The sequence below is a fragment of the Idiotropiscis lumnitzeri genome, chromosome 12, assembly GCF_059441095.1.
Source record: "Idiotropiscis lumnitzeri isolate Australia: NSW breed Sydney's pygmy pipehorse chromosome 12, RoL_Ilum_1.0, whole genome shotgun sequence".
NCBI lineage: Eukaryota > Metazoa > Chordata > Actinopteri > Syngnathiformes > Syngnathidae > Idiotropiscis > Idiotropiscis lumnitzeri.
In genome coordinates this window covers 7,003,086-7,028,160 of record NC_142402.1, presented here as the reverse complement: position 1 = coordinate 7,028,160, position 25,075 = coordinate 7,003,086, and the positions used below count along the sequence as shown (strand labels likewise).

General features: G+C 39.4%; 1 protein-coding gene across 1 annotated transcript; it reads left to right on the top strand.

The window, feature by feature from the left end:
- Window positions 1–1,280: 1,280 nt before the first annotated feature.
- Window positions 1,281–24,968, top strand: rem2 (RAS (RAD and GEM)-like GTP binding 2). The gene is made up of 5 exons (XM_088311954.1): window positions 1,281–1,725; window positions 3,988–4,324; window positions 5,465–5,538; window positions 14,810–14,987; window positions 23,172–24,968. Exons 1-5 carry the CDS (start codon window positions 1,714–1,716, stop codon window positions 23,492–23,494), a joined length of 924 nt encoding a protein of 307 aa, XP_088168080.1. The 5' UTR covers window positions 1,281–1,713; the 3' UTR covers window positions 23,495–24,968.
- The last annotated feature ends 107 nt before the right edge of the window (window positions 24,969–25,075 follow it).

Genomic DNA, 25,075 nt, shown 5'->3' with positions numbered 1-25,075 from the left:
CGTGACCTCCCTTTTCTTCACGAGCTTCTTTCACACGTTCCTAATGTCTTTGACCATACTCTGGTTCAAAATGAAAAGGCTGAACAGTTAAAATCAGCAGCGTCACTACACACAATGCGCTATGAAGGAAACAACAATGGCCATTTATATCCCTATAAAGTTTTTTCAAAATGTATTTAACTGGAAGTTATTTTTAAAAATTGTATTTCATATGTATGTTACTAACAGCTAAATACATCATACAGGGAAAACATGTCATTACAGTCGGGTTGATTTTAACTTGACAAGGCCAAGCATTCATTTGTGAACATAACAGATGGTCGTTTCGCTTTGCCAGCAGAGGTGGCAAATTTACACATGATTACAGGTGTGTAAAAAGCTACTTTGGAAAAGGTAAAAGTATTGTACTAAATCAACTCATTTGCTTAGGTTAAAAAAATGTAAAGACTGAATGTACACAGGTTTCAAGAATGTGGGGTTCATTGTGGTGTACAGCAATGTCAATAAAGGCATAAGGTTCCAAGATGCCTCTACTGTAAAACAGGTTCAAAACTAAATAACAGAAAGTCTGAAAAACATTCACCACGTCATGAAATATGACAAAGGACTAGGTCCTGTGCCGTAATGATGGAACGAAATCTCTCTGCCATGCCCATGGGACAATTTCTGACCTCACAGTCTTAACTAAAATCGACTAATATGTGTGCCAAGGATGTCACAGAGAAGGGAAACCGAATGAAACCAAGCGAAAGGTCACAGCAAAATAACGCCCAAGCTCAAGTCACCAATCTAGTGTTGGATGGTTTTCGAACGATTGGGTCAAAAAGAACAAATCTTTTCAGTGAACTTGAGTGAATCACTTCCCCAAGTGATTCGTTCTTTTCTCCGTTTAATTAATATGGTATTATGAAATCTGCCTGGCAACACGAGCTGGCAGAATTGTGATTGGACAAAAACTCTAACCTAAAAAATTCAACACTAGGATATAATATGACATCAATATAAAGAAAATGATCATGATTTATTGATCATGTTTGGCCAGCATAGAATGCCTTGAAAGCTTTTGACCGCCCACCACTGCCCGTAAATGACCTTGCACCTGTTATCTACCCTATACAGTACTTCCCCTCAATTTGACGGAGAGTCAACCTCATTCCTTTGCCACACGCGTTTCAACCTCTGATGGCGCATCACTTTGGCTCCCTCTGCTGGTTTTACTACCAAGGAACAGAGCGAGAGAGAGAGAGAGAGAGAGAGAGAGAGAGATGGGTGGAGGGAGCGGGTGTGAGGGAGGCAGGTAAAGTATTAGCAGGGTTGGGGAGGGAAATGTGGTCGCTGTTGCTGGTTGGGACACAATAAAAGGTCAACTCGAAGATGTGATGGATTGCTGATGGCTTTCTCTCGCCTCGATCATCCAATTCCATCGGGATAATCAGGTGGTGTCTTGTCGGTCCTCCAGCCTACTACAAGCTTTCCTACCCACGTCTCCACGCGCCGCGCCTTTCCTCCCGCCACCGGATTTTACGCGCCGTAGTACGAAGAAAGACCCATCATGATAAATGAGACGTGGAGCGTCTTTTTATTGCTTCGCGCGCTGACGCCGATGTGCTCGTGTTACCGGGACTGCATTTAAGCACAGATGACTTGAACCGGACACTACACCCGAGGTTGCAACTACAATACTTGTTCCCTCAAAGATCATTCTTACAAACCATGGCTGACCAGGTAAGGCGACACCTATTATTTTCCACCCTACAGCCTACCTTACATACACGCACACACAGGAACATACTATAAATAACCTTCTTAATCGTGTTTTTACCCCCACTCTTGCCAGGTGTCTGTCTTTGTGTGACACTTAAACTACATTTTACTGTGTGCATCTTATATACAACCACTTAAGGTTTGTGAATGTTGACAAAACTATGCTACTTAATGTGTTACTACTCTTTACCAATGTTATGTCAACTGCTTAACTGTGATAGAAAATTCTCATCAATAATAATGGATGAGAATATTGCTAATTTATAAAGCGTTCCACCCCCTTGTTGCCTATACGAGAAACTGCAAAGCTGCCTTTTACAGAGATGCAGCCGAGTGTGTAACAGCAGAAGCACAAAAACATTGGCTGGAGAATTAAATTTGCATCGCGCACTGTTGTTTGGCCTAGTTTTGCTCCAGCCTGCAGAGAGAAGCAGATTAACCCCTGACAACTGGCTCAGCCTGCGGTCAGGGTTTCCTCAGCCTGCACGTATGGCTCCCCTGAGCCTGCCGACAATGGAGGCCATGCTTAATTGATTAGCCCCTTTAATTAACCTAATTGAGTAACCGGCATGTGTAAAAAAATACTAGTGCCAGCATAGCATATATGTTTAATACATAGTACCACAGTGTGCAATACTATAATATACTACACTGTGTTGTGCTGTATCATATTGCACTGTATTGTACTTACACTGCATTATTCACAAGACTATACATTACATGCAATACCATGTGCTATTGTTAATTTATAATAATTTTTCCAATGCTATACTATATTGCTCTAGCCTTTTCTATAAGTGTCAGTCGCCATTGACGCTATGCATTCCTTTACTATAATTGACCTATTATCTAACTTTATAGAGCAATGCACAGTAGACTCACTGTCATTTGTGTTTTAAGATGCAGTAGAATACAAAGTAAAAGTTATGCAGCTCATAAAGTCAGTTGATCTTCTATCATGTTTAACACTTCGTAAAGCAGGTGTTGATTCAGCATTGTAGTATTTAAGTGAAGGGAATCAATTACATTATGTCACATTACCTCTAATTAAGTGTCACTACAGCACTTAGCTTTGCCCTTTAGGCAAATGTGGGGGGGGGGGGGCTCTGCAAGACAAAGATTGATTTTTGTCTGAGTATTGATGAGCATCTCCTTTACCTGAGCTGCTGCAGCTTCAACAGATGCTTATATAGTACCCTGTAAAAATTGGGGAGTGATATTTACTTGAAAAAAATCTTGTAAAGTTTTTTCACTCCGACATTCTAGACACATTTTACAAGAAGAGTTTTGGAGTAAATTTCACTAGTTTAATTAATTAAAAAAAGCCACTCACGGGAAGTTGTCTTATATTTTTTTTCACATTGCGCATTTCAAACACGAGGACACTTAATGCCATTGTGGATCAAACCGACAACCTCCAGATTCGGACGCGGCTGCTCTACACCAGAGTTTTGGCTCTTCCACATCGGTTGAGTATATTGCTGGTATTCTACAAAGGGATGGCAAAAGCCGTCGCTTCGGCGGTAGGATTCCGAGCTTTGCACCTGAAACCAATAATATATTAATGGACCGGAGCAGTGGCATGGCTCAGGTGTAGAGTGGCCATCTCCCAAACTTGCGGTTCGATCCTCTCCCGCATTGAGCTCTTGAGTGTATGAAAAGTGTGTATGAAAACATAAATTGAGTTCAAATTTGGAGTGACTTTTTACATTTCATGAACTTGTAAAATGTCCTCAAATACTCTACTTGTAAAATTTACTTATAATTTCCGAGTGAAAAAACTTTACTAGGATTTTTCAAGTGAATATCACTCCCCATTTTTTACAGTGTTGTATTTTCTGAATCAAGGTACAATTTTGGAGCTTCTTCTTTCTTTTTTTTAAATTACCCAGGCTTGGCAATTGGACATTATGACATTTTTTTTTAAAATTTTTTAATTTCTTTATTAATTTCGTACAATCGCAGGCAAGCATACCCTACCATCCTGATTTATCTGTCCCGCCTTTGTGTTTTATTTTCTTTGTACATCCATCTCCACTTCCGCCATTCTTACAGCTGGTACTAAAGATACACAGCGTGTCTAACACACTTCCAGTCACGCTTTCCCCCATTCCTATGTTCCTCATTAACATGCTTTTACATATTAGAATGTCTGTCTCGTGTAGATCTGTCATTTAAAGTGAGTAATGCATCTTACATTCCTTTTCTTTTTAACCTGTCTAGTACAGTATGTTTCTCACCACTGCACCCCCCCTCCGACGAGGAAGCACACCTCTTCCTGTCAAGCACCAGCTGCGGAGAGAAGAAGCCGTGTCTGAGGACTGCGATTGGATCCCAGGATTGGAGGAACCTGCCACGTTGCCTATCAGTGACACAACATTGCCTCGTGATGAATCGTTCAGTCAGACGTCAGCGGCCCAGTCAAGCTACCACAGTCATGGAGGGGCGCTGAAGATTGTGCTACTGGGACAGAATGGCGTGGGCAAGTCGTCACTGGCCTTGTCACTGGCTGGCCAGCCAGACCGATCCCTCTCTGTAGACTCTGAGACCCAAGCATGTGGTAATGGCTCATTCATGTTGCTGAGTTTGCATCCAGTACATGGCATGGGAGTTGTCCCATCAATCACTGCTTGAATCTTGCTCTCAAAGAATTTGCTCATAAAATACACTTCATTTTTTTAAAAATCCAATCTCCCAGCTTATTATATCAAGTAGCGATTTACAATAGATCTCTGGGATACATTTTGTACATATATTCCATCCAACATATTGGGAGTGACATCAGCACCTAAATTATTTAGTGTTCAATTTCCTTTCTGGTGCACATGTTAATAAACTCCACCTCCTTCTCATGTGACCTCAGTTAGTCAATAGAACTGTCTGTCAAAATGTAACATTATTAATCAGTCCGCAATCACGCATTCGTTGAATCTCTCCGTCATTGTCACTGAGGGGCATCTACCCTTTAGCACAGGGCTCAGAATCACAGCAAAGTAGCATTTCTCACTTTTCATCGCTTGATGACTTTAAGCTCGATAAATGGACAGATGACAGCTTCCTCTATGCATATTGTTTACTGATTCACTTTGACCTTCTGCAAATGTGTGTTGGAAGTGCTTAGCCCGACTCAGAACATCAAATATGAAATAGAAGAAGCTACTTGTACTGTACTTAATTAGCACTCTGTGATGATTGGTGTACCAAGCTATCAGTTTCATGAATGGATTAAAATTTTATGGCAATTAAAACATGGCCTGACAAAGTAATTAACAGTACAAGACAGCTCTGGTTAACAAAGGGAGCTTGAACCTAGAGGGTTTTGCAGTCCTCCCTTTTGGCTTGAGCATTACTATGATATTTTTAAACTTAGCTATTAACTTAGTACAGACCAGTCTTTATAGCGCTTTGTTAAACTAATTTTAACCATTTCATGGAAACAAACACACTGCTCAAATGGGGAAAAAAGGCAAACGTCTGTTTAGATATTCTCTCACTTACGTACGCAGTCAAAGATATTTCCTACAATTTAGATTGGCATTTTCTAAAATGTTATTGCAGACAGAAAAATATTTTTCATATAGACGATGAGACGGTTGACATTTCATCTTGGCCTTTATCCTCCTCTTTGTTTGGCTGCGTCTTAATTTCCATCCTGGCATATATCATATTTACTGTGTTTTGTTTGAATACTTGCTTGCAGGTGAGGGGTACGAGTGCACAGTCACAGTTGACGACGAGGACAGCAAAATCATCATTTTTGACAATTGGAAGCAGGTGAGTCATAAAGCTTAACATGCCAGTCGCGTGACCTCAGCACACCTCCCTTTCGGCTCTCTCTAAGTGGATGTTAGTTTTCTGTGTGTAACGGGGATATAGATTGATAGATAAGTGCTGTCAAGCGATAACATTTTTTAGTTAATTGATTGCAAAAAAATTCCCAAAGTTGTTTGCTTAACAAATAATATTATGAAAAAATACAAATAAAAAAAAGCATGGATCAATGCCGATTAATAATATTGATATGTATCCTGGTCCAGATGTCCACCCTGGCCTTCAAGGGCTCCCACCTTAAATTAAAATAATTCATGCTCAGCTTTGGGAAATCCACTGAAAGCACGCCTGCTTCGCCTTTGAGCGTCGCCTCTTTCTCTCTCTTCTCTAATTATTTTGGCATTCCTTTTTGTTGCTGCTCTCCCATCTTAATCAACTGTGATCCGCTCTTGCAGCTTTACTACTCCGACCCGCTGGTCTTTTTCTGCTGTTACCTCTCAGTGTTGATTACATTGGTTATTCTGTGCATGTTGATACAAGGCAAGGGTATTAAGGCTGCAGCAATAGAAGCGGGCAGCAGGTCGCACGGACAAACTCCAGAGCCGTCATCAGTTGGGGAGGGTGGTGAACGACCGGATGGCGTCCTAAATAATCCACCGTAGCATGCTCATATTCCAACCTTTTTTTTTTTTTAGAGGAACAGCCTGAACATGTATAATCCCAAATCACAAACGGAGCGTTGTGTGCAAGCTGCACAGCTGGATGACAAATGACGTGGCCTCGACCCCCATGCCTCCAAGTCCCTAGTGGCAGCGTTTGTGGCCTTGTTGTGAACTCCATGTGTGCTCCATTGGACAACCTAACCTATACTGGAGTCACCATAACAACATGCATCCACAAACACACACACGCACACCTACACACATACACGACACATACGCTACTGAGCTGGCTCAATCACGCGAGAGATTATGCTCAGCCAACTCGTGACTGTAGGGCGTCATTTTCTCCCAGGCCAGTTTGAGCAGCACCTTTTCTTGCCATGCAAACTGCTAACAAAGATGGAAAACTGTTAGATTCTCCCTCTGTGATTTTTCCTTCAAGTGCTTTCTTGCATTGTACTGATTGACGCATAAAAAGGCCGCACTGTCGCCATCAACACAACTAAACACTTAACAGCAGTGTGTCGACAGACGTGTGCATGTATGAGTGACACAGGCATGTGTAAACGGCATCGGCGTACACATGAATGGTAAGGAGCCAGACTCGAGGGTGTTTTGAGTGTTGGTGATGTCACAAGGCGGGAACTGTTTAAATAAGTCATCCTTGATACTAAAATAGCAACACCGAGGCATGGCCTTGACCGAGACAGCCAGTAATGTCTTCTGTTTGCAGATCAACGTCACTCGTGTGATGAAGTTCTGTAAAAGAGAACATTTGCTGTCAGTTATGTCAAGGACCATGAGAGAAATTGAGGTCACTGAAGACCAGAAGGGTCCTTGCCTGCGTTTATCATACATTTGTCTCTTCGTCGTATTTATAGTGCTGCATTTGTTTCAGTACAATTCAGATGTGTCCGTTAATATTTGATGGATTCAAATTCCAATTTTTATTCATGAACACTAAGAGGTACACAAAGTGAAAAAAATGTAGGACAGTGTACACCTTCACCTGACAAAGCAGACATACTATATTTTATTACATATTTTTTGTGGAATTGATACACATTATCATGCATTTAACATTATGCTTTGAAAATCATGCAGAAGGCGGATATGACATCATCGAGTCACATGTCTGACTTTCTGGCTGTGTCGTGTGCTCGTTGTGGTTTTTCTTCTCATTTATTTAGTTTCTCCTTTAACTATACAATAAAAACAGAGCGGCCAATAGTTACCAACAGCTTGTCATTGCCATCTCCAGAGTCTGACGTCAAATCAGTTGTCGACGGAGGCAGCTCACGAAAATATTGACTTTTCTGCGTCGTTTTTTTAGGCCTTTTAATTTTGTTCGAATTTTATGATTTGTACATCCTTCTTAAAAAAGGTTTTTAGAGTAACTTTCTTTCGTGTCCCATACACTTTAAGGAAGGATTGTTCATTAAGTTGAAGATTAAAAAAAAAGTCACAATTTGGAGGGAGTTAATTGCCGCTTGAGTGCAATTTTATAGTTTGGGGCAAAAAAAAAAAAAATGTTACCTCTCAGGGCATGGACGGAGAGTGTGTTTCAAATGCCGAGGGAGCGCAGTCTTTGGGCATGATGTTTTTTATCTTTCAGCCTTGGCTGACTTGTTCCGGACTGTTTACAGTTCCCAGTTTCTCGCCCTAATCCACAGAAATAATTACACTTCATCACTTTGGCTTAGTCTCAAGTGAGAAGTTGAATTTTGTGTGTTGTGTTTAAGCCCAGAAGATCAAGATATGGAAATTTTAGTTGGAATCCCAGCTCTCAAATGGAATGCATTTGTGTTCAATTAGTTTCAGCTGAAATGCACCTTTCTGCTGTGTTTGTTCATCAGCAAAATAATCACTTTGAGGATAGATTTTGGAAAGTGTAATGAATACATTTTTTCCCCTGAATTTCAAAACACCATTTGTGTGTTGCATTCCAAAGCCTTCTTCCTAGAGATGAGATTGAGTAAACAGTTGAGTACTTGTTTCAAGCAAGTGGCTATTTGATCAGGATGTTTTGGAGACGTATTTATGGCATGCACTCTTTTGATTAATTGTCCTCACAAATCTTAATGGCTAAAAATTAAAATATTAGTATGTATGTATCAGTAAATTTAAGTGAGCGTAACACAAAATTGTAGATCAAATGCTGGGATATAGGCTCCATCTCACCCGTGACCCCAATGAGGACATGCCTTATGGAAAATGAAACGAGGGATTGAAATCCACTTTAACCTCCTTCCACAATGAAGCTGAAGGTCAATCACCATTTTTGATAGTGGTAGGGATTTACTAATACTGCAGGCAGATGGAGGGGGGCAGGTGATGAGTCAGTGCAGGCCAGATGGCCTCTAGTATTAAACTCCCTAAGGGGGGTGTTTTCTCCGCCCCAGTAAACAAAGCAGAGAAAAAAAACAAGATATGAACTCAGCATTTCCATCCACTCTAAAGCGTTGTCATCCTATGATGAGATCTTAGCTGCGCGAAAAGAGCAAGAGCTTCGTCTGTGTTTCCTCACTGTTAGGTTTCTTCTTCTCACTCCTTATCTCACATTTGCTGCTTTTCCCCCCACTGCAAACTTAACTCACCTCATTCATGCTCCTCACAACTTTTTTTTTTTTTTTTTTGATGTACCTGCACTATTCTTTAGTTTGACAGCACCATGAAGCACCATGACAGATAGATCCCAAGGAGGCCAGCAAGTGTAAAGTGGATTTAATGCTGTTGTTTGATGAAGTGAAATGGAAGCCACATCATCAGCATCACATACTGCATGTTTGTTACAGCGGCTGGAGACGCATTTGACCTCATGTCTATATGTAAACACCTTAAAGATGATTTAAGTACTTGTTGTTTTTCCTAAATTGCTTTGTAATAATTTTCAGCTGTGTTTGAGAGATGGAGAATGTCATGTACCGTGCACATGTGGAACTACACACTCAAAATAGCTGAATGATAGTTAGTCTAAAGGAGGAGTATCACGTGATGCAAATCATGTCTGATAATTGCTTCTTTGTCCTCAATTCAAGTTTGTGTGTCATTGTGTTGCATTGTGGGTGCTTGTGACTTGGTTATGGATCGGTTTATTGTTTCCGAGAAATGGAAGGAAGCCTGTAATTGTCCCGGATTGGAAACAATTCTCACACATTTGCCGGTCCCCTTTGAAGCCGAGAGCCACTGCAGTGCAGCAGTCACAAGAGCTTCTTCCTTTAAGCTTATAACAGTATAAACATTAGAGTAACCTCTAGTTTAAAGAGGCTGCCTTTTTTTCCCCGCAATGACATCTTTGATACTACTTCTAGCCGTGACATCTGTCGGAATAACAAGTACAGAATATGATGAATATTTTTTAAAAGGTAGTCAGATTATATTTTCAAAGCAATAGAATATTGATTGTAGAGTTGAAATAAATCCTTCTTAATGTTTTCCTTTCTACGTCTGTAGCAGAAACAGACCCATTCTTTGAACCATTTTCTACTAATAGAATACAATATCTACAATATCAACAACACAAATTGAAAAAGGAAAAAGAACATTTATTTTCAAAGTTCTGATATTATGAACGTCATCTATCTATCAATCTATCTATCTATCTATATGACGGATTTCTATTTATATAGTATGTGTATTTATATAACTGTGCACTGAACTTTATTTCAACGAAAAGACTGAGCGTTACGTATTGGAGACTGCTGATAATTCTTGCATTAATTTTGAAAATGTGTCCTGAAGTAGCAGTGAGACTTTCTAGCACGTAGTCCATGTCAATGATTTTCATAAAAAAATATTATTTATTCATAAACGTAATTTAGCGTAGCCGCTGGAAACGTAGGTTTGCATGCAAATCGTGTATTGCTACTTGACTGGTATTGTTACTTTGACTGAAGACATTTACTTTAGAATGTACTGGGAATGTGTAAAAATAAATGATATTCTAAATGAACGATTATAATTATTAAAGATGAAAGTAAATTCAATTAAACAACAAACTTCAGTTTATCTCAGTAGAACTACTACTTGAATTGAAAAAATCGATATTTGGAGCACCAAATTATACACCTTCATAATAGAGTAAAAAATTAAGTACTGTTAAGTACGCCCTGTGGGACCTCATTTTCTGTTTTGAATTAGAAATTAGAATTAGAAATCCCTTTATTGTCATTGTACTCAAGTGTGCAACGAGATTAGAGAGCTCCCCTCTCCAGTGCAATACAACAATAATACAGACAAATATATAAATTAGATCTCTCTCGGTTTATGCCACAGGTGTCAAACCCCGTCCTCAAATACCAGTATCCTGCAGGTCTTTGATGTTTCCCATCTTCAACACACCTGATTCAAATGACAATTTTATCCGCAAGCTCTGCGGGTGCCTGATAAAGATCCTGGTCATTTGAAAACATGCAGGATACAGGACTGGAGTTTGAGACCTGTGCTTGACGCGCTCGGGGTGAGTTAAATGTAGGCATCTATGCTGTTGCTGGCTTGACCGAAATTATCGGAGCGATCGATTTGTTTTCTCTTCCCTCGCAATATGTTTGTTTGCATATTCCATGAACAAAGTGCAAACCCCTCTTTTAAAAAAATGTCTACTGTGTGATTTAGCTTATTGTGTGTTGGTCTTGTTAATGTTGATTTAGTTTTTTTTCTCCTGTCTGTGAGCTGGTTCTGTATGGGGGAGTCGTCAATGACAGATGGCGTGCTCTTGGTGAACAGAGAGAAGCTGCTTTATTAAGAGAAAAAATGCCAAGGGTTGGCACTGTCCTGATTTACTCTGCCTCTGATTACTTTTACTTGGTTTTCTATGGCGCATTACCTCAGACTCCGTCTTTGTGTGTGTACACTTTTGCATCTCTCTGTGGGTCCCTTCGCTTATCTTGTTTTCATTCCTCTTCCTCCCTCATTGAGATCGTGACAGGTGGCAGGTGGCTCCCTCCCTCCCGTTTGCTTCCCTTGTCCTTTCTTGTGCTCCATCAAACAGATTGCCAAGACACTCCCCACAAATATCCTGCTCTGGGGTCTGATCTGATACTACTTGGCCATTTGGGAGCTGGTGAATTTTTCAGGCGGTAGCAGCTCCCCTGAGGGCAATAATTTACCCTGGGGACTATGGATGTAGGGCAAGGGCAGTGAGACACTTGCAAGCATACAGTATGCAGTCAAGATGAAATGCAACGCTTCCATGGAGATTCCATTTTATCGGCACAGGGGGATCAATTTTTAGTGTCATTTGTTTGAATTTGTTAGCTGGATTGAAAAACTCCTTTTGACGTACCCGTGTTGCAGAGTTGTACATGAGCAAAGAAAGATTTGAGATGACTTAAAATTTTCATTCCTTAGTTTCTTTTCCTCACTTTTCAAAATGTTTTGCACAAATCATTTGCACGTGGTAAATCTTCATGAAGTGTGAACTAGTAAGCACGTTTGCCTCATAAGGTGGTTTTCCATCCACTTACTAAGTGCAAAAATCAACCTGAATGGAAATGATAGAAATTAATTAATTAATAATTAATTAAATATGTTTTTACACTTGGATGGGGTGGATTTTTCACCATATAGATAAAAGGAAAATGCCAATTTGGGTTATGGAAACAGATTTTGTGAATAAACCATGACCGAATAACATGAATATTAATACTTAAAGTCATTTTAATTTAAAAAAAAAATGGCAGTGGACGAGAAATTAAAGAGATTTTGAGATTTTTTAAATGAAATTTACATATTTCTGAATTGAAAGAAAGAAGCAAACATGAAAACAGGAACATGACTGCGTTCCCCTCCAGATGGAGAATGACACGGTGGTCTCCTTATCCCCGACAGTATGCTGAGTACAAACAATCTTCTTTGCCATATCCTTTTCATGACGACTCAAATGCTGACACAATTACGACCAGAGTTCTTCCAAAACACAAAAGCTCCATCAGCAATCAGTCCTCGATCACTTTTATTGTCAGCCGAGCGTCTTGTGGCAGAAAGATGATCTCGCATGACGTCATCTCACAGTCGCCTAACCTCTCAATAGTCTAATTTAGTCATAAAACGGGCATAAGTCGCATGTTAGTGCGTTCTCACTAAATTCTCTTAAAATTTTTTAAACATTTGGATGGAAAGCCCATTATACTCAAGAGGTACTGAGTTTGAAACTCAGCTCAAGCCCTATTGTGTGGAGGTTGCATATTCTCCTCAAGCCTGTGTGTGTTTGCTTCTCTAAATTACCCTAAATGTGTGTGTCCCGAGTACCCTGTGTCAACCCCCAAGTCAGCTGGGTTACGCTCCAGCTCACCCGTGACCCTAATGAAGAACAAGCATGCAAAACAGATGGCTGGATGCTTCGGGAGGGTGTAAGATTTGGTGCTGACCCAAATAATGATAGTTCAGCCTTGGCCAAGGTTTGCAATTCCTTTTATGAATTTATCGTTTGTACCATTGAAGACATGGAAGCGTTTCCGACAGAACATAATTTTAAACTGAAATATGACGTGATCGTTTTTGTGCCCGGCATTACCTGTCTCCGTCTGATTTCCGGTTTCTATCAATGAGAGGAAATGTGTTTGCATCGACCGACTTTAGATTTAGTTAGTTGCAGTACGAACAAGCTCTTCTGGTCGAGATGCTTTGAGCAAAATTTCAAGTCAGAGAGCAATTTTCTCCTTCTGAGAAAGCGAAATAGAGGTTCTCGCTAAATCCTCCATGCATTCCCTAGCTTGATCTCCTTTTCTCTGCCAGGCAGAGAAGGTGAGAATGAGTCATATAATACCTGCTATTCATGAACAGAGACCAAAATAAAGAGAAAGCCTGCATAGATAGCTGACAATAGTGTATGGAAACTATCACATTAAGTCACACCTTCACATGATCATAGTAGATGTACCTTTTGTTTGGGGGTACGCGGACAACACAACAAAGTTGTTTAATCATGAAGTACTACTACTGAAGCGATTGTTGAAAGCATCACGATGACGTTGTCATTGCTTCATTAGCATTACCACCTGACCAAACCGGCCATCAACTGTGTCCTAATCTGCAAGTAGCATTCATGTTGAGAAAAATCTAAATGATGTTTACATTTCAAAGCATCTTCAGTATTATAGAGGACCCATTGATTTTATTTTGGGCCTTGCATACTGGCTAAAACCATCAAGACTGGAAAGTATTTCACTATGTTATTTTATATTTGTTTTACAGTTGAAAACATTTATAATTTTCTGTTCATCTTTTTTAAAATGTACTTCATGTGGTAATAACATAAACCACTTTCAGTTTAACTTTCCAGGACAGAGCCTATAAGTGACAACTTAAAAACAAACGGTGGACGACTGGGTTAGCACATCTGCCTCACAGCACAGAGGTGCAAGGTTTGACCTTCCTGTGTGGTGTTTGCATGTTCTTCCTGTGGGTTTTCTCTGGGTACTGTGGTTTTCTTCCACATTCCAAAAACTTGCATGGTAGGATGTTTGAATGCGGATGGCTGTTTGTCTCCGTGTGCCCTGCAATTGGCTGGCAGCCACTTCAGGGTATACCCCGCCTACTGACCGAAGTCAGCTGGGATAGGCTCCAGCACGCCCGCGACACTTGTGAGGAAAAGCGGATCGGATAATTGATCGAGGGAGGTAAAGACTGAAAAATTGAGGTAATAATCGACAATATTTACAAGGTATGATTCTGACGGCATACTAACCGCCGTGAGGAAGTATCGCAGTATCCCCATATCATAGTATGACCTTTTTTTTTTTTTTTTTTTTTTTTTATAAATATTTGGGTAAGTGGTAACAGCACTTTTTTTTCAACGGCATTTTTAAAGTGTATAGAGTGGAGCTGGATTGTTTGACGAGGAATCAAGCCCAGAACAGCGCAAAAAGGCCGTGCATTTGCGAAAGTTGGCCTCATGTTTGACTTGCACTGGGCATGAAAAAAACTGCATTATGTGTACTATGCTGGTCACCTCAAGTAAATAACACTCTTAAAGTGCAGTAAGCACACACGAGGATTTCTTTCCATGTCACATGTCGGGGCCCTCACGTTTTAAAAATCTGCTGCGATGTATTGGATGATACAATAAGAATGTGTATATGTGTATCCCACTTGCAATGATGACCCACGGAGGTCTTTGGTTTTGCTGCTCCAAGCCACGAAAAATAACATGAGCCACTTTAGAATGGCGGACCACTGATAAACGCCTGCATTCATTAGCAGATCGATTCAGGGCCAGAAAGCAAGAAAAATGTCCCTGGGCAAGTCCAAGTTGCCGTTTTTTGCTCGAACAACTCTGGCTAATTGAACCTCTGTGACAGGAAAGCCCATCGGGATGTTAACGTTCACTGCTAAAAGGGTCAGGAGATTCAAAATGAACCGTGACATGCATGGAGCTTCTTCTGCCTCTTGTCATAAGACAGCAATCCAACTTCAGCACCACCCACCTATCACCTTTCCATGGCCAAGTTTTAATGGAGCAATCAGACTTATTCAAGGACAGATTTCCAATTACGTTAATTGCTCGCGAGATCTTAGCCAAGTAACATTTCGCCCATATCCATCTGCCACGAAATGTCAGCTTCATGCCCTAAGTAGTTTGTCATGTTAATACAAGGGGTGTGTATTCACAGGACCTGTCCACTCTACAGAGTGACGTGTGCATCTTGGTCTTCTCCGTGACTGACAGGCGAAGTTTCCATCGCACCGCACAGCTCCGCCTTCTCCTCAGGGAGTCCCAGCCTCATACGCCAATCATCCTCGTGGGCAACAAGAGCGACCTTGTTCGCTCTCGTGAAATCAGCACTGAGGGTAGGTACAGCAGATGGAATCGCTTGTCTCCCCCTACAGTCAAAGCCACCCCTCCCACAAAAAGCCATTATCCAACCATGGTTTAATGTGGTATCTTGCCTCGTCCAGGCGTCTCATGCTTTGTTTTTCTCCACATGTAGCAGCAGTGCACATATATATATATATATATATATATATATATATATATATATATATATATATATATATATATATATATATATATTCTCCCCGTGCCTGCGTGGGTTTCCTCCGGGTACTCCGGTTTCCTCCCACATTCCAAAAACATACATGGCAGGCCGATTGAGCACTCTAAATTGCCCCTAGGTATGAATGTGAGCGCGGATGGTTGTTCGTCTCTGTGTGCCCTGCGATTGGCTGGCAACCAGTTCAGGGTGACCCCCGCCTACTGCCCGAAGATAGCTGTGATAGACTCCAGCACCTCCCGCGACCCTAGTGAGGAGAAGCGGTACAGAAGATGGATGGATGGATATTTATATATATATATATATATATATATATTTATTTATTTATTTATTTTTTGTTATTGTATACATTTACACATACAAATACCCCTACCTTTGATTTGTACAACTCGCTCCATACTTCAGCACGTACTGGCTAAGGCTTTTTTTTTCTTTTAATTAAAAGAAACCTACAAAGTCAGCAGTAGTCACCAAAAACTTTTCCAATGAGCTAGAATTTTTCTTCTCTGAAAAGAAAAAAACCTTTGCCTCCTTCCCGGCCACAGTTACTGCCATAAAACACAAGTACAAACGCTTCTGTCTTCTGTCATTGTCCCTCCTCTATCAGTATAACACAATTACCTCATACCCTTTTTCAAAATTAAATGATGCCATATAGTGTGCATCTGAAACGTCCTTAATGGATCTGTCATTTTAAAACGAGACAATAAAGAAGTCAGCTGCTTACTACCAGTAACTTTTATTTCACCTCTGTCTTTAACACTTGCAGTCACTAGACTGAACGTAATGCAATTGTATTCTTCTCGTGGAAACCAAGTGCCCATTTAATATCTGCCCTCTATATTAAGTCTTGGCTCGGGGAAAACGTCTAATTTTCCAGATTGATGATTGTAAAGGAAATTAACTAATAATAAATGTGATTTGGAAACATTATTAGAGGCTATTCTCAGAAGCTTGATCTACATTATATTTACAATTGGCGCAATATAGACTGTACATGATGACGTTCATCTTGCTGGAAAATGTGTAACCGCTGTATGATGGACAATCACAGTGGGACACGTCACGAACATTCCACTGCCTGCTTAGGACTGGAAGAAAAAATAGAGCTGGTTTCAGCTTTGTATCTATAACAGCTTCCACTCTTCTAAGAAAACCTTATTGATTTAGGTCAGGTGCTTTGTGTGGGCCATGCCTGACTCAGCTGAAAGTGTATTTGGAACGGGGCACAATTATGTTGGAACAGAAAACGGAAGCATTTGGAAGCATAAAATTGGACAAAATGTCAAGGGTAAATGAAGAATATTAACTGGTTGCCTGACACAACATCTGACAGATTATCAATTCAAATACTATAACAGCGTGTTCAAGACTAGACATCATAAATCTCATTAAATATATACACGTGAAAACATTTGCATTCGAAAGAAAACAAACAAACAATGAAAACTTTGAGAGAATTCAAGAAAGCATTGTTATCATGTTGGTTCATATTTTTTTGTTTTTTTTTTCATGGGCATATATAGGACTTCAAGATATTTTATATACTCTGTTTAGTCAGCCCAGAAGGGCCTGGCCAAAATTTGTGAAATAGTTAATTGCTAACATACTAGACATCCCATCCAATTTTTTCCCTTTTGTTTTGAATAAACAGACTCATGCACTCACAAGAATTTTGATTTCAGCTAGCACATCAGCTTCACACGCTTATTATTATCAGCAAATATTAAAAAGCAACAGACTCATACTCACATTGCGGGGCAAAAAAAAAAAAATGATCAAAACTTCCTACTGGCGACGATTCCTGATTGTACCCAGCCTCTTGCAGTTGGAACAGTCTCTCTTAACTCTGAACGGGATAAACACGGGGAAATGGATCGATGGCTGTAAACTTGGAGAACGCATGCTTTAAATCAGCATAAGTTGGATAAATTATGGATAGCAATAACAGATTGAACACAGAACATAGATAGAAACACTTCACACATCAATGGTCTCTTGATTGGGGGCAATAGGGTAATGCATTGTTGTCATGCTGTCAGCCTGGCCTCGCCTGATAGTTGTGTGCCAGAAAAGCATAAATATCCCTCCAAGCCAGCCATTAGAGAGACTCCGCTGGGATTCATCATCAATCAGCCGAATCAATTTATTTCTGTTTACAAGACAAATCCCAGTTGTTTAACTCATGGCAACACAATTCCATTAGCTGTTGGAGTGGACATACATTGGATCTTTAAAAATGATTCCTCTCCTCTCTGAATATTCATCTGTTTGCCAAATTACAGAATTAAAATTGAATCATTTGTTTTGTGACTTGATATTTAATACCGTATTTTCGCGGACTATAAGTCACTTCAGAGTATTAAGTCGCGCAAGTCCAAAAAATGCCTCACGAAGAAGAAGAAGAAAAACACAAGTCTCTCCGGGGTATATTATTTTAGACAATTGGATCTCAGACATGCGCCCTAGTCGTGAGTGTGTTCGGAAATATGCTCCAAGTGTGCACCGCTTCACTGACCGTTGGAAAATGTAGCACGTTGTTCAAATATGCTGTTTCGTTATTGGTGCCACCAAAAACGAGTGCCAGAGAAGGGTAAATGGTGCTGCACAGCTGGAAATATTTCAGCATGAGCTCCTAACTGTTTTAGAAAATGGGAATTTTGAATTTAATTCGGAAATGAATGAAAGGAGAGCAAACTCTGCCTCACCGAAGACATACTCTCAAGAGTGCTGTCAGGGCGTCCGAGTGTTGACGACAGAAAATGAGTTTTGGTTGGCTTAACTTTCCACTTCGAACTATGGATACGTTTTTCTTTTCAGTTTAAAATGACTTACCTTTATGAGAAATTTTCATTCCATTGGGGCCACGGGTAGACTTAAGGAAGCTGCATGATAAATTAGCCATGGACCCTAAAACTTTCTTCATCCATAAATATTTACCATGACGGTCTGTATAAGATGTCCCTTTTCCAAAGAAATGTGATATCATAATGGCATTTTGCTGCTGTTAGCATTCAGTCCAACACCTGTGTGGCTCACCCAGAAACGTTCAGCATCCAGAAACGTTGACGGCCGCAGTTCAACCAGACAAAGGAGACGTTGATGATCTCCTGGCTGTGATAACATGCCTGATGTTAAATTAAAATTTACATTATATAGGTTTGTATCCCATCAGCATCATGTGATCTTTACTGTAGCATAGTCGTAATTAGAAGAAAAAATGCTCTTGGGAGGGTCAAATATTGGAAAAAGCAGACTTGAGGGTTTATGTGTCTTCTTTTATGGCATAGCACACTTTACTTTGATAAACATACAATAGCAGCAGGCTTTTTGTAACCATGGTTTGGTCCTGAACTAAATCCATTAAGAGAGTCAATAAACAAAGATCCTGGGAAATATTTATGTGGAGTATTCATAGTGGGCCATCCTTTTGTCCTTTTGTCTATTTTTCTTTTTTTCTCAAATGGAAGTTTGACCTGGATATGTTCAACAATGCCCCTGACACATTCTGCTAAAAAAAAAAAACATCTTTCTGCAAGTGCTAAAATATCTCTCATCCCTATCCAGGACTCTCTGGAGGGACTCAGTCTCCCAGCCTCAATTTGTTTTTTTTGTTTTTTTTTCCAAATGATGATACTTTGGATTATCTCCCTCTTGCAGGCCGCTGCTGCGCTTACAATCTTTTTGAATGTTTGTATTCAGTCTGTGACCATCTGACTCGACACAGAAACAGGAGAAACAAAGCTATGTTAGCTGTTTAAGGATAGGGTGAGCCTCTGAATGGGAACATCTTTTGGGCGTGGTGTGTGAAATGCTTTATAAAAAATAAAATAAAATAAAATAAAAGTAGCTTTAATTTTGTCTGTGGACCAAAATTGTCCTTAAAAAACAAAACAAATATAATGTTTTGAGTTTTTTTTTTTCAAGCTGTGCTGTGCATTTCTTGTTTGTAGAATTAGTTGTTATTCTGACATATCCTTATCCAGTGCATCAATCAAATTATTTTCTGTCATGTTTGTCCTCACCAAGGGGGAGCAGGAGCCGATATCAGCTGACTTTCGGCGAGGGGCAGGATACACTCCGGTCTGATTGGTTGCCAATCCATCGCAGGGCAAATAGTGAAAACAATTTATAGCCAGGTCACCAACCTTTTCGAAATTTTCATGAACATTTTTAAATGATCACTTCTACAGCGTTCCAAGGAAATCCCAATATCTCATTTTCACTAGTCATAACTAACTAAACATATTTTTAGAACTGGGCCCACGGGCAACTCGATACATGCAGTCACCATGATAGTGACGGCTGGTTTTGAGTTGTCAGTTAAGCCAACAAGCATGTTTTTGCAATATGGTAGGAACGGCAACGTTAAATTTATACAACATACGGAAGTCAACCTTCATTGAAGTTTGTGGGCATATTTATTTCCGAAACTGCGATCAGCCAGTCAGATTTATTTTGCCAATTAGTTGTAGATGTTCTAGTTGTGAAAAACACATTTGTTTCTATAAACATCAAATTTTGATCAAATCAAATTTGGCTTTTCCTTTTCACAACTCAAACGGTGGGGAAAATTGGGGGAAAAAAATATTTTTTTTGTCTGCTTTTGTCAGTCAAGGCTTTGGTGTATAAGTAATGAATCTTCAGTGGAAGGATGTTATTATTTATTTAAATAATGATAAATACCTGTACTCAGTATTTTCTCACCACCAGGAAATAAAAACAACCAGGGAGCATAAAAGAGGTCAGCAGTATGAAAATGGTCCTTCCGTATTTCTGCGGCACCTAACGAGGATGTTCGATATTCTCTTAAGCCAAAGCACGTCTTTCTCTGTATTGATATGCAAGCCGGAAACAGAGCCTTTGGTCAGGCTAAAAGAGCTGAAGTCATAAAGTCTATTTATGGCACGTACAGTGACACTTTTATTCAGTCATACCCTTTTGCCTTCACTCTCCCTCATCCTCACCACACACACACACACACACGCGCACAAACGGACAACATATTTATCACTGCCTCAATTTAGTCACATTGCGGCTGTGCTCTTCTGGGCTTTGATTAACATGCATTTTGGCTCCATGGGCTTAGTTTCATGGGGATTCTCGCTGTCTGTCTCCTTTCTTTTCTTATCATGTAGAGAAGAACCTCTAAAGTTCACAGTCCGTTCCATTCATTGCAGCCAATGACAAAATAAATGGCCCCTTCAAGTCTCAAAAGTAACATCTTTTTTTTTTTTTAGTGACTTCATTTGAGGAGCACTTTTCTAATATTTAGTTTTGATTCAACATAAATATATAATCATACAGCTTTCTTGGAGGACTACAGAACTCAATTAATATTTACTGTTGAGTGTCTGAAACCTCTAAGAGTTCGTATTATATTCAATTAAACAAAGTCTCAAAACGATGGAGGCATGGAGGCAATGATTACTGACTTAGGGACGGTGTTTTCAGCTGCACTATAAAAGCCAGCCGAAGCTCATTGCAAACTAGCTGGTGTGGCGTTTAAATAGTCCCAAACATGCCTCAACCAATTTACCACTCGTAGGTGATCTAAGTGCATTGCGCCACATTAACGCACATGTATCAAGTCCAGCAATTTGGGACAAACGTAAAAATCTGTGATTCTCATTTTTGCAATTCAATGTATTTTAATGAGGCGCAAAATGTAAATTTTGACTCAGAAACTGCAATGCAAAATTGCTTATTTGGAGCCAGTAAACACGACTTATCAGTCTCCTCCTCATTCTTTGTTTTGTCCTTCCATTCAGTTGTTGTGTCCTCCCTCAGTTTCAGCTCCCTTTAGATTTGTCCTTCCTCCTTTTGAATATTTGCATTTTCACTTCTTCACCCCCGCCCCCAATATCCTTTTCAACTCATCAATGTTTGGTTTCTCCTTCTCCACTATTCACTTCCCTCCAAAGGTAGTTTCCAAATGCTGGTATAAACTATTATATGACTCAATACAATTCAATCATCTGTCGTTGGTATTAAACCCTGCTTACGTGGTTTGGGATTTTCCCTGTACTAAGTGATGCTGCTGAGGTCTGACAGCTGCTGTAATGCTGCATTGTTAAACACAGATTAAGCCTTGTTCTTTATTTGTAATAGCCGTGTAGAGGTTTGGTATTGGAATTTAGTGAACAAGGAAAAAAAAATATAAGATAAATAAATACAGTAACTATGACATTAATCAAATGTCATTACCGGACTACTTGCTTTAATATTACCTTAGTGGAATATTGTGAAGCAATAAAAATAGATGCATGTTTCTGGAATGTGGCCTGATTCGACTCAAAACATTTCTCTGTGAGGGAGAAATTCAGAATTTATATTTTTCCTACATAAATGAGTTGGTTAATAAATCAATTAATATGTTGAGCCAAATTGAATTACTGCATTTACTTTACTTACATTATATTTACGATACTCTGATTTTGCTAAAATCGTATCTTCCGCTAAACATGTTGGTGCAGATTAATATTTAAAATCACCCCTCAAGATTATTTCACAGAATTGAGGAGAAAATACTCACCAATACGCTCACAAAAAGTGACCTTTCTCCTAAAGATACTTTTAAGTAATTTAAAGCGATTGGCGCACATCTATAATGTTGCATATTTAAGGAAAAGATAATCATCCTCAAAAGCCATTTCTTGTGCACTGATGGCACATTGCACAGATTGGAAGTGCTATCAGAGTTGATCTTGAGCCAAAGCTCTATCAAGGTACACATTGTAAATAGGGGGGAGGGGAAAATAAAAGGTTTCTTGGCCTGATAAAGATAACATTTTATTGCTGAAAGATACAGACAGTGTAGCTGCTCTTCATACCATCCATGATTAATTGGACGAAGATATTGGCCCAGTCATCCATGTCTTTATACATATAAATGAAGTCATTTCCTTTGATAGTCTTTATTTGAAATTATCATCCAGTTTAATACTTAGCATATGGAAAAAAATATGATTAATGAATTACACTCATTAAGCAGAAAAGCTAAGAACGCCAATGTAGGCAAAATTTAATTTACATCCAGTGCTACACCACTGCTAACAATAACTATAAAAAATAAATATGTGGTGGAACCTCCCAATTGGAATAATCCTCCAAAAATAGTTTCATTTGGAGTTCAACCAAAATGTTTTTGACAATTATAAAGCATTGTACTTTCATACATATTACTTAACTTCTCTTCATATTTCATGATGGGTTTGTCTGAACATGTCTGTGTTCAAATTGAACTGTTCTATTTGTGGCTGGTTATGATTCTGCACTGAATTGCTCTTCACGCCACACATGTGTTGATTTTATTTACAAATGTATTCAATTTCTGTAATTTTTTAATTCTTTTAAATCCATGCTGATTTAATCAAGTGTGCGAAATATGAGTTTCTGTATGCAAAATTTATTTTATAGTCTTACAATACTGGAAAAACACTTGTGTTGTTGTTTTTAAAACTTTATTTAACTCTTTTTCAAACACTATGGAAGGATGATGATTGACAAGCTTCCTTCCAAATACACCATTGAGGGGGATGACAACAACCTGGAAATTATATATATATATATATATATATATATATATATATATATATGTTATATATATATATATATATATATGTTATATATATATATATTATATATATATATATATGTTATATATATATATATATATATATATATGTTATATATATATATATATTATATATATATATATATATATGTTATATATATATATATATATATGTTATATATATATATATGTTATATATATATATATTATATATATATGTTATATATATATATAGAGAGAGAGAGAGAGAGAGAGAGAGAGAGAGAGAGAGAGAGAGAGAGAGAGAGAGAGAGAGAGAGAGAGAGATGGTTGAGCTGATTTACAAATTGCTAACTACTTTCACTTCTCATTATTAGCCAACATGTGAATACTTTGAAAGGTCACGGTCACTTGTTTTTGCACCAGAGGCCCAATCCAGCGCCATGATGTTCGACTGCCACTACCTGGAGCTCTCAGCCTCGCTGGAACACGGCACCAATGAGCTGCTCGAGGCGGCCGTTCGGGCTGCAAGGGGCGACTGCGTAGGACCCGACTGGGCAGATGGCGACCCCAGTTCAGGCCGCAGGGAAAGCTTGACCAGCCGAGCCAAGCGCTTTTTGGCAGGGCTTGTGCCACGCTCCTACGGACGAGAGCGTGACAGGGGACGCTACCGAGAGATGAGCCGTCACCGGGGTAGTAAGATCCTTCGGCAGAAGTCTCGCTCCTGCCACGACCTCAGTGCACTGTGACATACATACATGCATACAGGCTCAAGACACACCTCAACACATGTACACACACCAGTCATGCCAGAGGGAGAGGTGTGAAATGTCAAATGGAAGAGGATAAATAGGAGCAGGAATGACAGGGAGACAGAGAAGGCACAAATAGATGCACATGTGCTCTCAGGCTGAAGCTTTGGGGCCAAACATGCTGCAGGTCCTTCAAATCACCATTTGGAGATAAAGCATTTTATCGAAGGGGGTATCGGTGACCAAAATCCCCAAAACAGTACAAAGCCTGCTGGATAGATTTTAAGGAAGAGCGTAACCTTCAACCCTCATATACAAAACCCAAATCAGAAACGGTTGCAAAAGTATGCTGTAATTAGTTAAGGTCCAAACAATAATACAATAAAGTTTTCACTTTGACTATTATTACACAGGAAACAATAAAATAGATATTTCATGTTTCACCTCAGGATTTTTAGTTTTTAAGCTGTTTTCTCTTTTTATTCCGATTACAATGGCTTATATTTTACAAAGCATGAGCATGTATTACTTTGCAAATAATCAGGGATTGAAGCCATGTGGTGAAGTATTTTGAGTGTGATTACTTTTTCTTTTCTTCCGGAGTGCAGCCATACAGGATCTTTCCAGTATTCATTATTTTTAATATATAGCAATTAATCTGTCCCAACTTTTGAACTTTAAGGCTAGATTTCGATTACAACCGCCACTCACCACATGCTCTTTAACCTGATGGGAGATGTGGATGGAACAAAAAGGAGAGCAAGACGGATGGATGGAAGGGGTGGATGTCACAAATAGACACACTCAAGTAGCACGCACTGATTAAGTAGATTGATAGCAACCTAATGTAAACATTTTGTGGATCCTGTTTTATAGCATGCTCAGTAGACAGCTGGCCCTGTAGGTTAATGGATTTACTGTACCTCACTGGCAAATAGGTAACGCACAATCTAGCTAGCAAAGCCATCGCAAAGGCAAGACCCTTTATTTCACATAATTACCCCTTGATGCATTCGTATCCCTCTCTACATCCTCTGTTTCTGTCGCTTACTGATTGTTTATCACTGTTTCTCATTGTTGCCCAAGCCATATGATTGCTGATTGCACCATAAGCAATCAGCTGAGAGAACCCTTTATTTCAGGAAGTGGAGTCAAAAGGGTTAAGGAAGTAAACAATACTGAGGTTTGGGTCAAAGGTGACTCGGAACACTTAGTTTGAGCGCAGACATTGAGGGAAAAAAAGAACAAATGGAAACTACCTGTAGGTGTATGATTTTTTTTTCCATGTTCCTCTTTCCATCCACTGGCATTGTCATTATGTATGCGCAGACTGAAAATTGTGGGGGCAGCCACACAGGTGGCTAGATGAGGACGTTCTGGAAACGATATCTCAAGAGAGGCCCACTTGTTTGTCACAGTCTGCTAAGCACTCACATCTTTTCACCAAATAAACTTTAGTTTGACATCCCAATGTTTGTATAGCTTTCTTTTAAAATTATTCTCCTTCATGACACTCTTGAGTTTGATGACAGATTATCACATGTGCAATTGAGCCTCGAAGCTGAGAAAACTTCAATG